The sequence below is a fragment of the Phlebotomus argentipes genome, unplaced genomic scaffold (assembly GCF_947086385.1).
Source record: "Phlebotomus argentipes unplaced genomic scaffold, Phlebotomus argentipes genome assembly contig_5, whole genome shotgun sequence".
Lineage (NCBI taxonomy): Eukaryota > Metazoa > Arthropoda > Insecta > Diptera > Psychodidae > Phlebotomus > Phlebotomus argentipes.
In genome coordinates, this window is record NW_026776165.1 from 11,502,812 (window position 1) to 11,516,798 (window position 13,987).

A 13,987-nucleotide genomic window follows, 5' to 3' on the forward strand; every position below is an offset into this window, starting at 1 on the left:
GCATTCTTAAACGAGATTGTGGCGGCATGACGAATTCCCCGTTGATGCACTTAATTGTTTTTAGTTGCTATATTTACTTTATTGTTGCCATCCAAAATAGAACACACTTGAGTTAGTTGTATGTGCGATGTGTGAGAGTGCACAAATGCCAACACTATAATGTTAAGATAGAAGAAAGATGCCTCGAGGGACGCAAACTTTTTATTGTCTTTTGCCCATCAGTGCATGAGGAAAATGTGTGGCGTCTCACTAAACGCTAATAGGGAGTGAGAGAGAGCATAAAGAAGGAAAAAAAGGGAGAAAATCGAGAGAAGGAAAATGGTCTAAAAGTAGATTTTCACATTCTAAATCATTTTGTACAAATGTTGATGTCTCTACTGGCTCAAGTCGTTATTTTCAATTCCTCAGCACTCTAATAAGACAGCAAAATTGCAGGCAAATTGTTTCAGAAAATGTGTCTTTCTCTCAGGTATTTTCACATGAGAATATAGTATATATAGTATACTCTTGTCAAGAAGATGCATTCTCTGAAAACCTCGCGCTATGTCAATCACAAATTACCTCGTCTGTCTGGCATCTGATTAACATTCTTACCAACTATGCCATTTTGGGTGGAAACTTGGGAAAGTTCACTACATGATAAGAGAACTCTCTAGATGACTATGCTTGAATTTATAGTAGAAGAACATTTTAACTTGGCAAGTTAATACTCGGTTATTTTTTTCCTGTAATAAAAACTATCAGCAACTTTTCTTAGAAGAAGAAGAAATATGGTAAAAAACAACACATTGTTTCCACATTGTTTATAAGGAAATTCCGATCAATTAAGCCCAGTTTCACTGGCTTTGGCAAATAAACCCTCAGTTCTTTAGTGAGAATCTAATTAGTTGTGAAATTTATATCAGGTCATGAATGCGTTGAATGCGAATAATGTGGATGTTTTCTTTCTATTCCGCAATGCTGAAAGAGGAATCTGGGTGTTTACATTATCGCCCGTTTTCTTTCCTCTTAAAATTTCCACCTCATTCTCGGGGTTACTTTTTTCACTCTTTCACAACCATCTTCACCAGTGACTTCTCAATTGAGCGTAAATTGTTTATTTTACGATGTCTCGCTAGCTTTTTTCTTCGTCCTTGTCTTGCGAAGAAAGTTTGTTATACGCGCAGAAGAGAGAGCTTTTTTATCTTTTCCCTCCAATGAGACGCGCGCGAACTTTCCATCATACAAGTGGTTCTGGTGATTCGGTGCTTTAGAGATTGTCAAATGAAAATACTGTTTGAGAGGTAAAAGTCGTGAATATTCGCTCAGAGCTTTGATGTGAAAAGTTTTCTTTGGTGGAGATTTTATTGCAAATGTGAACAGTGTTGTTTTTTCCTCTTTTCCCTCGTGCGCACGTTGAAAAAAAAATACCTCGTTTTCCGTCAATATTTTTCACCCTTCAAATTTGGCCTCTCGGTAAGAGTGAGAGAGACAGTGGAAAAAAAATCTGTTTGTTAGACTGGGAAACATTGGCAAAAGAATTCGAAATGGGGGAGGAAATTGTTTATATTAAATGGAAATGTGATCACATGAGGATGAAGTTTTACCACATCAACGGGAAAATATGTGTGTATTTGATATATATGTGGAAAGGAAAGCTTTTTATTGCGATTTTCACGTTCTACTGAAAGTCTATGCGCGGGGGCAAATTGAACTTCCTTTTGCCTCCTATATATATATGGTGAATAAGGGGATGACTTTTGGTTTTATTCCCTGGTATCACGCTAAAGTTATCATATCACAATCACATGATATTTTACCATCTTTCAATCCCTCACTTTTGGTCGCGCGCGATGTATTTTGGCGGGTGGCGCTCGTGAAAAAGCAATTCTCACACTCTTCAGTGGTGCGGCCAAAAAGAGTGGGTCGATAAACCTATTTTTTGGGGGTAACGAATTCACTGAAGAATTAGTGATTCTATTGATTTTGCCAGTGTCTATATGTGTATGTTTGTGGTTGTTTTGGGGGTGGAAAATTCAGTGTCTAGGGGTGACAGAATACGGCCAATAAAACTTTCCGCGCGCGCGACACGTGAAGGAATTCCTCACCTTTTATTGAGAGTTTAATTTATTTTACAACTGAAAGTTTGCCAAAAGTTTCATAGGTCTTTTGTTGGTCAGGACTATATCCAATGTAGAAAGTTTTAGAGACAAATTTCTTAGAGCATCAGAAAGGAATTTGTCCTCTCTTGTCCAATATCTCAGCAATTATTTGGTTATATTTCTCTTTGTTATTCTTGTCTCTGTTTGAGAAGAAAGAGTGACTTTGGATGGACAAGAGAGGCTAGAGGAAATTAAATTTCTCTACATTTATCCCATATTTCCACATGATTTCACTCTTTTCCTGTCACTGAAACCAATCGTGACTTTCCTTTTATATCCATTTGGGTGCAAAAGCTTCTTGTCTTTGACTGATAATAAGGTTTGTAGGGGAGATTGTGGCAATTAGGACTGTATTTTCGTCTATCTTCGGCTGATTTCAAAACTACCCTCTTTTCCTCTATGGATGACTTAAGCCAAAGTCACGTGAGCTTTCAGTGAATTTTCTACCCAAATCAAACCCTTTTCCAAACACAAAACATCTGGAAGATATTTTTCTGCGTGCCGCCTTGAGGGAAAATGTGCGAAGGACAGTAAGATACTCATCCCCATCTTTCTGACTTTATAAATATATTGTTTCACAACAGAGGGAAATATAATACTTTTTTCCACTGGATGATATCCATTTAATTTTGCTCCTTTATGAGCACTGATTGAAGACAATGTTTAAGAAAGAAAGAAAGAGAGAGAAAGGGAGAGAGAGAAAAGGAGATTTACTGAATATTACAAAGTTCCTTGTAATTCAGCATGCAAAGAGAAAAAAAAAATGCCAAGGGTGGATAATTTTTTTTGTTATTTGGAAAAATTTGAATTTATCACAATGGGAATATTTTTGTTCTTTATTGTATTGAGGAAAAAAAAGAGAGGAAATATGGTCAAGAATTTAATGATATCTCAAATTGTGTTCTTTTTTTTCTCCTTCTGAAAAAAAAGAACCTTTTTGTTCTTCAATTGTCAGAGGCAAAATGAATCAATTTTCCTCTCTCTGTGTGGATGAACATCTCGCAGTCGCGTGGAAAATGGCGAAAGTTCATTAAGCACTGATGGGAGGGGTGGGGGAGGGGAAGGGGGAAATGCGAAGGGAAAAGAGTGGAAAGAATTGTAATAAAAGGAGTAATAAAAAGCAGAAGGAAGTTGATTATTATGAAAAATAGCCTTCTGTTGAGGCATAAGAAATGGGTATGAAGAGTACTTGGCATTTTCGACTCGCAGAAGAAGCTGCAAATGAAACCCTTTAATCTGCGGGATTTGCAATTTTGTGAATAATTTGGAACTTTCTTATATTTATGTAATATCTTAAGGTGAATCCCCAGCTTGTCTTATGGCTATTTTCTCCACCCGCAATATTGCCAAGGATATTTTGCAATATTGCTTGGTGGAGAGTGAAAAATGATGGAGGAAGCATTTCCACACGTATTTGTGTATGTTTTGCGGGTGGGAAAAAAAGAGGCCAGAGGGGGTGAAAATAGAGCGCGCACACAAACACACAAGGTGGCGATATAATGTTGAGAATATTAAAGGAGGATTTCTCTTCTGTGCACCTAAAGTTTCACCTCGAGGGGCTTTTCATTATATCGCCTTTGCCTTCATGTGGCATCTTTTCTTTCCATTCCCCCGGATATGAACTTTGCACGATGAGGAGTTGGAATTAACTATAAAAATTCATATACACGAGAGAAGAAGATGTGCTTTGAGATCGTCACAAATGGGCGTGCAATGGCGTGCGAGGGGGTGGAAAAAAGTGGGTCGGAGTCAGAGAAAAGGCCTTCAAAATGTGAAATGATCAGACGATTGCCGGTGTAAATGTAAATATTTAAAATTTCAATTTCCATTTGCCACTGCCATTTCGTTGGGGTGGCAAAAACATATTCGCAAACATATAATAGTGTGGAGATTATTTTGTAGGAAGATGAACTCGAAATGATGTGCATAAGAGGAGATTTAATTGAACATATATCGTACAATATAGGAAATTGCATTGTTTCATGGATTTACATGTGTATGGATAAAATTTACAGCCAAATCGATTTTTATTTTGCTGAAAGGAAATTGCCAGACTTTTTCTCGATTTTTTTTCTTAATTAAATCCACTCTAATTATCGCTTTTCGGCTTTATCTCACATTTTTAATCATGATGGGGGTTGAAAACAAGCCACAACGACAATGAGCAAAAGTATGTTCAGTTTTAATTGGAATGTATCGAAAGTTTTTTTTCTCCTCCATTTCCACTCAGATTTTCAATTGACTTTTCAGCTTTTTCTCTCTCGAAACGAGTGAAAAAGAGTTCACTTTTCTTGAAGTAGGAAAAGTTTTTTCTCTCTCACACTCTCGCTCTCCTGGTGAATTTTAGAAGTCATTAAACTTTCACCACTTTTTCCTGTCACACTGTGAACAAGTCTAAATGTGTCTAAATTGTACCAATTGGTTGAGACTCTCCTTTTGCTCTATTTCATTTGTACCAGAGTTTTTATGTACAAATGATAGTGTGAGAAAATCGATGAGAGTATCAATTATATTCTCCCAAGTAAAAGTTTCTGTGGAAGTCATGTCACATACCATTAGATGTTTGACGAGAATATTTGCCAGTCTAACGAATTCTCTCTGCAGTGGTTAAAAATTCAATTTTGCTCATGCATTGCAAGTTGAGCAAAATGAATTCCATGCAAATCACAGGCCATATCAGCTGAAATTCATCAAAAACATCTCTTCCATCGCAATGACTTTGTGGCGATACAGTAGATATGACATGGATTTTCCTTTTCCCACGCCATCGTTGTCCTTATTTTGGTGTATCGCACACGAACTATAACGACGACGAGTGCTTTTCACTCGAATCGACATCCCAAAAACAGTCAATTTGATATGATTTGAATAATGCTGAAATAATCACGATTTGCATTTTCCAATAGTCTCTTCTCTGACTTGTGTATAACAATGACAAGACACACTGATGCACAGCTATTCTCTTACTTTTCCTCCCAATATCCAAATCAATTGTGACCCAGTGGTGAGAGTGGAAGGGCGACAGAGATAGAGAGGACTTTAGTTCCACCAAAGCCATTTGCTTTTATTGATTCCACCGCCAAATTTGGGGGGATTTTCTCTTATAGTCTCACAAGATAAAATATCCATTCATAGCCAAAAGAGACTTTTCTCTTCTCACACAAATTCAATTTGTCGGGTTTTGGCTTCTATTCTGATGGTGCGTCAAGAGTTCTTTCACAACCACATTGTTTTCATATTCGCCATACAGGTATTTTTGAGCTCCCCGGAAAAACTGGGCACGAAAATAATGAGAGAGCTGAAAAGTGAATAATAATGGGCAAATGAGTGCTTCATCAACAAAAGTTTTCACATTGCTCCGGCATGAGTTGAGCACTTTTGCAGCTTCCGCTCATGATGTACTTTCACGTGTTTCATCCCCTTAGTCTGGGGTTGGTGGCGTTTCATACAAAAATTATCCACATTATTTCGAGCTGCTTTCTCGCGTGTGTGTGTATGAGTGTATGATGATTTTCTCCCTCGGGTTCATGGCGAATATTTAATTGCAGAGGATATTGCAGTTATTTTTTAGGAGCCTTTCCGGCTGTCCGTGGCAACGGTTGCAATTATCACGGCTTTTATAGAGAAAAAATGTGTGTGCTCTCAACACATTCTGTGAGCGTCGCACAGAGAGACATTGATAGGACTGGCGAGTGTGTCATTTATCAGTGACACTTCTCTTGTCTTCTGTCTTTGCAGTGAAAGAGGTCGGAAATGGAAGATCACCCCTTCTGCAGGATCCACTCTACGGATCACGTCCGCAGCCATACAGTGAGTAGAATACGAAGGATGCACGCAATTGAATGTAGAAATATTGCATACATTAGTAGACATTCTGTCTTAACTCAATTTCCACGCTCTTGTCAATTTTTTTTATATATAATAAAAATGTAGTCAAATTTCATCAAAAAAACCTTGAATATAAATGAATTTAAGCAAAAGTTGATCAGATAAACACGGAAATTGATTAGTAATTGCATAACAAAGAGAAATCATTTGTATCATTTGTGGCTTTTTGTAGCAAAATTGAGTCGCAGAAGAGTGAATGAAACTCATTTTATCTCCACAAAATCGCTCTATTTATTAAAATAGAGGTTAAATGTTGCGTTTATAAATGTATGCAATGATTCTATATTGAATTATTTCAGTACAAATGTCCTCTTTTCCCCAGACTTTTCTGCCTTTTGTCCTCTGTTTTTTTCCCGATATTTTTCCAACAGGAAAATTGAGGGTGAATTTTTCGTGAAAATTATGCAAAATCAGCATATTATTTGTGATGAATATCAGAATATATAGTTTTTCTTTGTTCCCCATTTTAAGGGAGTTAAAAGTCAAAATGTGAAGGGATTTGAAGTCACATTTTACTGCTTCGTCATCTCAAGTTGCACAATAAAGTGGACATTTTCTCCACTGTGGCTCAGCGAAAATTTAATTATAGAATCAACGAAGGGTGGCAAAAGGCATGCGAAGCTCATCCATTTAAAGAGAGTGAAAGAGTGCTAAGTAACACTCAGGCAAAAGTTCATTCATAAATTTAATTGACATTGAGAGAGGGAGGAAAATGATGGCATTCGCAATTTAGTGAATTTGACCGCAAAAGTTTCAATGCCAAAAATTCCTTGATGGTTTTCATTGACAGAAATTGCCCCATTGATGATCATGATGTGTAGAGAGAGTGTGTTTGGGTGAAGAAAAAAGGGGTGACGAAGTGTTGAGACAAGTTGAATGGCAATTAATCAGATATTCGCGGCAAAGTTGTGCATAAATGATGTGCGGATTAATATTAGTTGCTTAATGTGATGAATATTTAACACGCATCAAATATAAATTACAAACCATGGGCGTGAAGAATATGCCTCTTATAGAGGAGCCAACTGTGGGCCATCTTGAGCTTTATTGTGCGGAACCACGTTTTCATTTGATTATTTAGCTATGTGTGCCAAATTTCCTTCATAAACTGACATTGGGCACAGACTTTTTTCTTCGTTTCTTTCAAATCCCCAGATTGAATGTGTCACAATTGTAAACATTTGCCAGAGTGTTGTTTATATATTCATTCAAAGTTCCTGTCGGACTTCTATTTTTTCCCCCGTAGAGCTCTGCAACAACTTCCGTCTGTCGCCTCTTCCTGACTCACTCTCATTTGAGGAGATTTAATGGTCTTTGACGAGAGAATCCCTCTTGTGTGTCTCCTTTACGGAAATTCTCTCTGACGAACATTTTCATACACACAATTCTCTGAGTCCTCTCGAAAAAAAAGAGACAGACAAAATAATGAAGCACACAAACAAATACATAATATAAGGGTCACTTTGCGGTTTTTCCCATTGTCCTCACGTTCTTGAGTGCTTTCACGTTTCTGGGATTGTGTTTTTGGTGGGATTTTGAGTCATGTTACAGCATATTATTGTTGCCTTGATGACATCAAATCCAGCAATTTCTCCCACTCAGACGTTTTACACTGGGAAATTTCCCTACTAATCTGCGACATGAAATGATCAAGGGATGCTTTTACACACAAAAGGGAAGAGAAATTTGGTGATGGAGGGAATTGTGAAATTTTTCCCTGAATTTTCACCAAACTTATTATCAATTTTACTCCCTCGTGTAGTCAAAAAAAACACCGCAAAATTCGTCTCACAAATTCTACTTCGTGTGTTGGCTTTTTCTGAGTCCCTGTTTGAACTTGTTCCTGACTTGTTTGAACTTTTTGCATGACAGGATGCTAAAGGGAATTGTTAATTTGATGAAATTTTTATCACCATATCAATTCAATTTCTCTCTCACACAGTTTTTTACTTTTTTACTTTCAACACCCAGAGTGAATCTGGTGATGGCAAATATTTGACAAAGAATTCTATTAAGAGGAGTGTGTATTTGATCCACTCTGTGTGACTCTTTTTTTTCAATTCGGAGTCTCTCTCTCTCTCTCGCCCTCTATCAATTTCCACTGAGAGTGGAAATGTTCGTGAGGTGTAGATTTCAAAGCGGTGGTGGAGAAGTTCCTCAACAGGTGACGACAAATACCTTTGGGCGGGAGAGTGACTAATGAGGAGTTCTTTAAGATTTCCAGAGGACACACACACACATACACTGTGTGAAAAATGGGTGAAAAGATGGGATTTGAACGCAGTGTTTTGTGACTGATAGAATGAAAATTTATGAAGATGGTTGATTAACATTGAGCATTATTTATGGTTTATTATGCAATGATGTGACACTTGTTCTGGTATTAATAGCTAATTTCCTCGCTATCTCTTGGCGTTCGCATGTCATCTCAATTGCGAGACTGAAGATGATAAATGGACAGAAAGTGTCCCTGAACACTTTGACAAATTTCACTTTCAATAGAATTTTCCGTGGCATCGCAGTGAAAAAAAAATTGTGACTCACGCGCATATTCGTGCGAGTTTTTTAATTGGATTTTGAGCCATCGGTGTTTACAATTTGAATGGCAAAAGAGTATAAATATGATAATGGATGTGCATTAGAGTGAAAGTTTGATGAGACGTGTACAGTTGGATTTATGTGTTATTGTTGCACATTTTCTTTTTTATTTTATGCGAGTGGAATGAACGCAATTCTTATGATAAGTTTCATGAATGTAAATTTCACTTGTTTTCATCGCACTTCTGTATTCGCATTTATTGTGATTCACTAATGGTGAAGATGAGGAGAGAAAAAAAAAACATACAATTATGTAAAGGTTGTACTTTTTATGGCTGAAAATTATCATAAAATAGTATCAGATTTATTTTCTTTAGTTTCATATCATATTATGTTATTGATGAAAATTTATTGATTTTCTGAATGAAATTTGCTTTTCATCCCATATTTTTATTTTCTAAATAAGCTTATGAATCAAGGAAAATATAATTATAATATTTTGCATGATATAATGTGATAAAAGTAACATTAATTATAATGTGTGCTTTGGCAAAGATATGCAATATCACAATTGAATTGAATATCCCGGGTATTTAATCATTGAATTGATTGCATTATTCTGTTTGTCAAATTTCATGCTGAGTGAGCCTGATTTACATATCATTTGAAATATGAATATAATAAGCATAGATTTTGGATTACTCAGCATGTATTTATTGAACTGAGGGGATTAGTGAAATATACATGTATATATGAAAAATTGTTGATAAAATTGCGTGCAAAAATTACAATATTCGCCATGTCATTCCAAATAACATTTCCGGTATACTTTTCATCTTATGTACACATTTTTCCTATACACCTAAAGGCATCAGAAAGAAAGGAAGTTGAGTGTCACTTTTATTCCTTTCATGCGCTTTTCGTTGGGTGGAAAAAAGTGTATCTCGTTATGTAGAGAAAAATATTTTAACTTTTTTTTCACCATTTCACTGTTTGATGTATTATGCATTTCCACTTGTCCTTTTCATACAACTCCTGAGTGTGTTGTGAATGGAACAGAGTCCTGAAGTTTGAGATGAGGAACAGTGCAAATATTTCTTGAAAGCTCCTTTTCACCGTCACACATACATTTATACAATAAATTTGAATAAGAGTCGAATTCAATGACATTCGAACGGTGGAAAAATCCTTCAAATGGCTTTTCCATTGCAGAAGATGAAGAGAATGTATTAAAATGCAACAGAGTATTTTCTCTCCTTCACAATATGGTAATTTTCACTTTAAATACTTGGTAGAGAAATTTTACTGTGAAACTCTGTTTCTCTCACCATTTTGTGCATTAATAATAAATATGTGTGACAAAAAGATTTCGCCGTTGTCGCGCAAAAAAAAATTCACGCTTTAAACAGACGGAGGAGCTTCATCTCGCACCCATTCTCTAAAAACTATATGGGTTTAATGAATTTTTCTGGCCCGTATGTGACCCTCGTCGTAAAATATTTAATGGAACTTTGGGGGGTGAAAAAAAGTTATATGTCCCATGAACCACAGTGAGGAAATTTACATGAAAATTCCTTCCGTGGACTTTTCCAATGGGGGAAAAATCCGGATAAGTATCTGTTGAGCATCGCTTTAAGGTGAGTTCGGATTTTTGGGAGAATCCTAGATACTTATAGACTGAATTGTGCTTGAAAGATAGCGTAGATAGATAGACTTTGTTCTTCTTCCTCGTTATAATTTGTTAAGACAAATAAGGACAATTCCGCTGTCATCAGTCACATTTTCTTCTTGAGTGTCGTTTATGTGTGGTTAAGGGGTTTAGTACTTGACATATGATCTTCAAAGTCACCTCAACTGCCACAGGAGATGATTGCTTGATCTCAAAATCGAGCGAAATGGAAGAAAATTCACAAATATCCCTTTTATTACTACAAATTGATGAGGATGTGCTGTTTGACGTGAAGGATGTATTTTTTCGATGACAATAGCTGTGATAAGTTGTCCTATTTCACAAAGAGCTTTCAGTGTTTTGTGTGAAATGTGTGAGAATATTTCAATATGTTCCTTTATTGTGTCACCACTGAGGCTTTTTCTCTCTCTCCTCCTTCCTTTCTGACCATTGAGGGAAAGAAGGACATGAAAATCTTCATGAATCCCTTACTAAGGTCCTTATTATCGGTTGTCACTCTTCTATCCCTTTCACACTCCCACCCTCAGGCCACACATTCTTCACCACCCAAAAAAAACGAGGAGAAGAGAAGGTTTTTTTCGTCTTCTTCGTCTGCCCTTAACAATATCGAAGAAAGTCAAATAGTGTGAGTGTCAATCGATGATGGACTGTCATTGCTTTCCATCATGGAAGACTCTTGGCCCTAAAATGCTTGACCAATTCGTCATCATGGCGCGCAGTGTTGTTGGTGATGGAAAAGGGTGAGTGAAAATAAATGAAGGAGTGCTCGAAGGGAATACTTTCGTGTGTACTTTCTCAATTCCTTCAATCGAATTTCCGCTAAAAATACTTCTCGGCATGATAGAAAGAAATTCAATAGAATGAGAAAAAGAGAGAGAGAGAGAGAAAATTCGGTCAAGATGGAAACTTTCGTCATTCACGAGCACGCGATTTGATTTACAAGTACCCACCCAATTTCTACACTCTCAATTCCCTCCTTCATTTGTAACTACACACGTATTATGTATATTTGGGAGGAATCTCTTGCTGTGTTGTGACCACCTGTCGCTAGAGGGGGTGTAACGCGTGTGGGCACGTCAAAATCTCTCATTCTCTGTAAAATATCGGCACACACACACAGAAAGTACTTACTTGGCAGTTTTATGTATCCATGATGGGTCATTGGAGGAAAAAGGGACACTTAGGCAATTTTGGGGGTGCATTGAATGGAAAATGGGGAGAATATTGTATGTTGTGTGTAGCCAATAAAATGACATAAGACCATGAAGGGAGAAAGTCTCTTAAGATCACCATCATCACTTTAATGGTCGTGAGAGGGTGGATTTTTTGACGTTGAACAGTGGAAAATACCCGTAAAAATAGCATCCTAGAGTGGCTTTGAGTACAAAATAAGACCTATCGTGTCTGTTCATGCTGAAAAGCATGGTTATTTCAGCGCCTCGCTATTGAATATTTCCAAATCACCCTCATCGTAATTGGATTCCCTGACAAACAATGCCGAGAGTTGATTTCTTGTTGTCGAAAAAAAGGAGTGTGGAGAGGTCTTTTTATAGTCATTCCCCATTCAAGCGTTGTATTTTCATTTTAATATCTTTTTCTTGTCTTTTAATTAAAAACAAGCACAACATTGTAAAAGTCAAAGATTCATTGCGACGCGGCGCTTCTTGTGAGGGTGTCTTGAGCATGTGGCAAGTGATGTGTTCATTATGGGCGAAAATAGATCTGTATTTTATTTTGTTGCCCGCTTCTGGGTCGCTTTTAGATTTTCACAAAATCGACGTATTTTGTGTAAAATTATTGTTATTTTTATAATGGTGTAACGACTGATGAAGAAAGAGGAATTATTATTACGATTTAATGGATGCATAAACATCCCAATTCATCTGTTGAGTTGCATTTTGGCGTCCAAAAACATTCAGATATCAGTGCGCGCCAAGAGAGATAAAATCACGCGGAATAATGAAGATGAGGAGGAGAGAAAAAGAAGTGTGTTGGGAGAAAAAAAAACGTGTGTGATTTTATTGAGGAATTCACCAAATATAAATAAATAAAGAGAGAGAGCGAGGATATTTACACAATATACACAAACGCAATTCAATAAATTTTCTCAAAGTGCCTCACGGAGTTCTAGAGAGTGAAAATCAAATATATTAGCAGAGGAGTAACACAATTTATGAGGAATGTTAATTTGGTTAATTTTTTTCATGCATTCCATCAACAATTCTCCATAATTTTCATTATAATCGAGAGTGTTTTTGACACTCTTGCACATATTTTCCGTCGCATTTGCATGAATTTTTTAATTTTATAGCGCAATTTTAGTGCTCTCATTTGCATATTGTGTTGGTTATTTGCAAGAGAACTTTTGGGTAGTGCAGAAAAATTGCTGTATACTATCTGAGAAATAGTGAATGAATGAGAATACCATAATTGAGGGTTAATTTCCGAGCAACTGCTTTGGGATTTCCTAAATATAATTCACGTAATGAACAAGTGCTCTCAGGATGACACAAAGAAAAAACACCTCCTGATTGCATCCTGTTCGCCTTTCTGTGGTGTAATCTTGTCTGTGTTGCAATTTGATAATTGCATAACACAGCAGGAATAATGGTTGAGGATGGGTGGTGAGTCTTTTTTACGCCATGAGGCGTGTTGAAAAAAAAAAGCGCCGTTGTGGGTGGAAAAGAGCACAACGAGTGCACATTTTGTACACCGCGCCGGCACCTGCAGAGCGCAAGGGAGGGGAGATGCTTTGAGGGCGAGTGCAGCATCTGTTTGTGCAATTTCAGAGCTTTTGTATTGAGTTTTCACCATAGTGAGCTTTTTTCACACTCACACACACTTTGCACGCAAACATTTTTCTCACCCCCTCAGTGATGATTTACACAACGCAGAGTTGCAATCTGGCGGGGTGTGAGAGTGGGAAGTGTAAAAGAATTGCAGTGGATGGATCATGAAAATGCATGAGCCAGATGGGAAAATGTCATAATTATCTGGTGCTTTTTATATATATATATTTTTTTACAGTCGCACAACAGAAAAAGACTCTTGTTTTTGTGTAATTTCTGTTTAGGGGTGTTCCACAATGTGACACTCTCGCCCATACATATTCCTCCCAAAAACATTTCCACCCATCAATTTGTTTAACCATTACAATTTGTATGTCTTTTTGTGTATAATATCGCTCTTTTTTCTCTCATTTATCCCAACTTTAGCGAAGACAATGGGGGAGCCGGGCAGAAAGAACAGTGAGTAGAGCTTTTGTAACAAACAAATCATTCATATTCTCGCCCCTCCCCCTCTATCCATGTGTGCATCCTCTTCTCTAAATGTGTCTGCAAATTGATCTCACGATGACAAAGTTGTGCGTGCGTGTGTCTGTAGAAACCAAATCATGCCGAAAGTGGAGATTTTGTCCAATAGAATTTGTCTCCAAAGTCTATCAGGACTTGGAAAGACAAAATAACGCATTGTCAATAGTAGAAAGTAATTTTGTGTTGTACAATCATGATTAAGGCGATTAAGACACTTTTGGTGAGAATGTAGAGGAGCAGACTGAAGATATATACATTCACGTGATATCTACTATTATCATATTTCATTGGATATTATCTTGGATGAGTGGTGAAATGAGAAATTCCTCCGTGTTTTATTCATCGTCCAATGAATTAATCTCCTCCCGTTTTACTCGGGGTTTTGCAATGAAAGCTTCGGCAGCGTGTAGCAAAAC

The 13,987-nt window shown here is 37.0% G+C and overlaps 1 protein-coding gene across 3 annotated transcripts in view; it reads left to right on the plus strand.

The window, feature by feature from the left end:
- LOC132256258 (heterogeneous nuclear ribonucleoprotein L) overlaps nucleotides 1–13,987 on the plus strand; it is a 72,948-nt gene that overhangs the window by 47,609 nt on the left and 11,352 nt on the right. Inside the window, exons 6-7 of one of the 3 annotated variants that reach the window (XM_059752567.1) lie at nucleotides 5,880–5,951; nucleotides 13,473–13,505. The exons of 1 other annotated variant lie outside the window; for it this stretch is intronic. In XM_059752567.1, coding sequence (XP_059608550.1) covers nucleotides 5,880–5,951; nucleotides 13,473–13,505 — 105 coding nt within the window. The remainder of the gene's footprint in view (nucleotides 1–5,879; nucleotides 5,952–13,472; nucleotides 13,506–13,987) is intronic. One more of the 3 variants, XM_059752568.1, reaches the window with a different exon arrangement.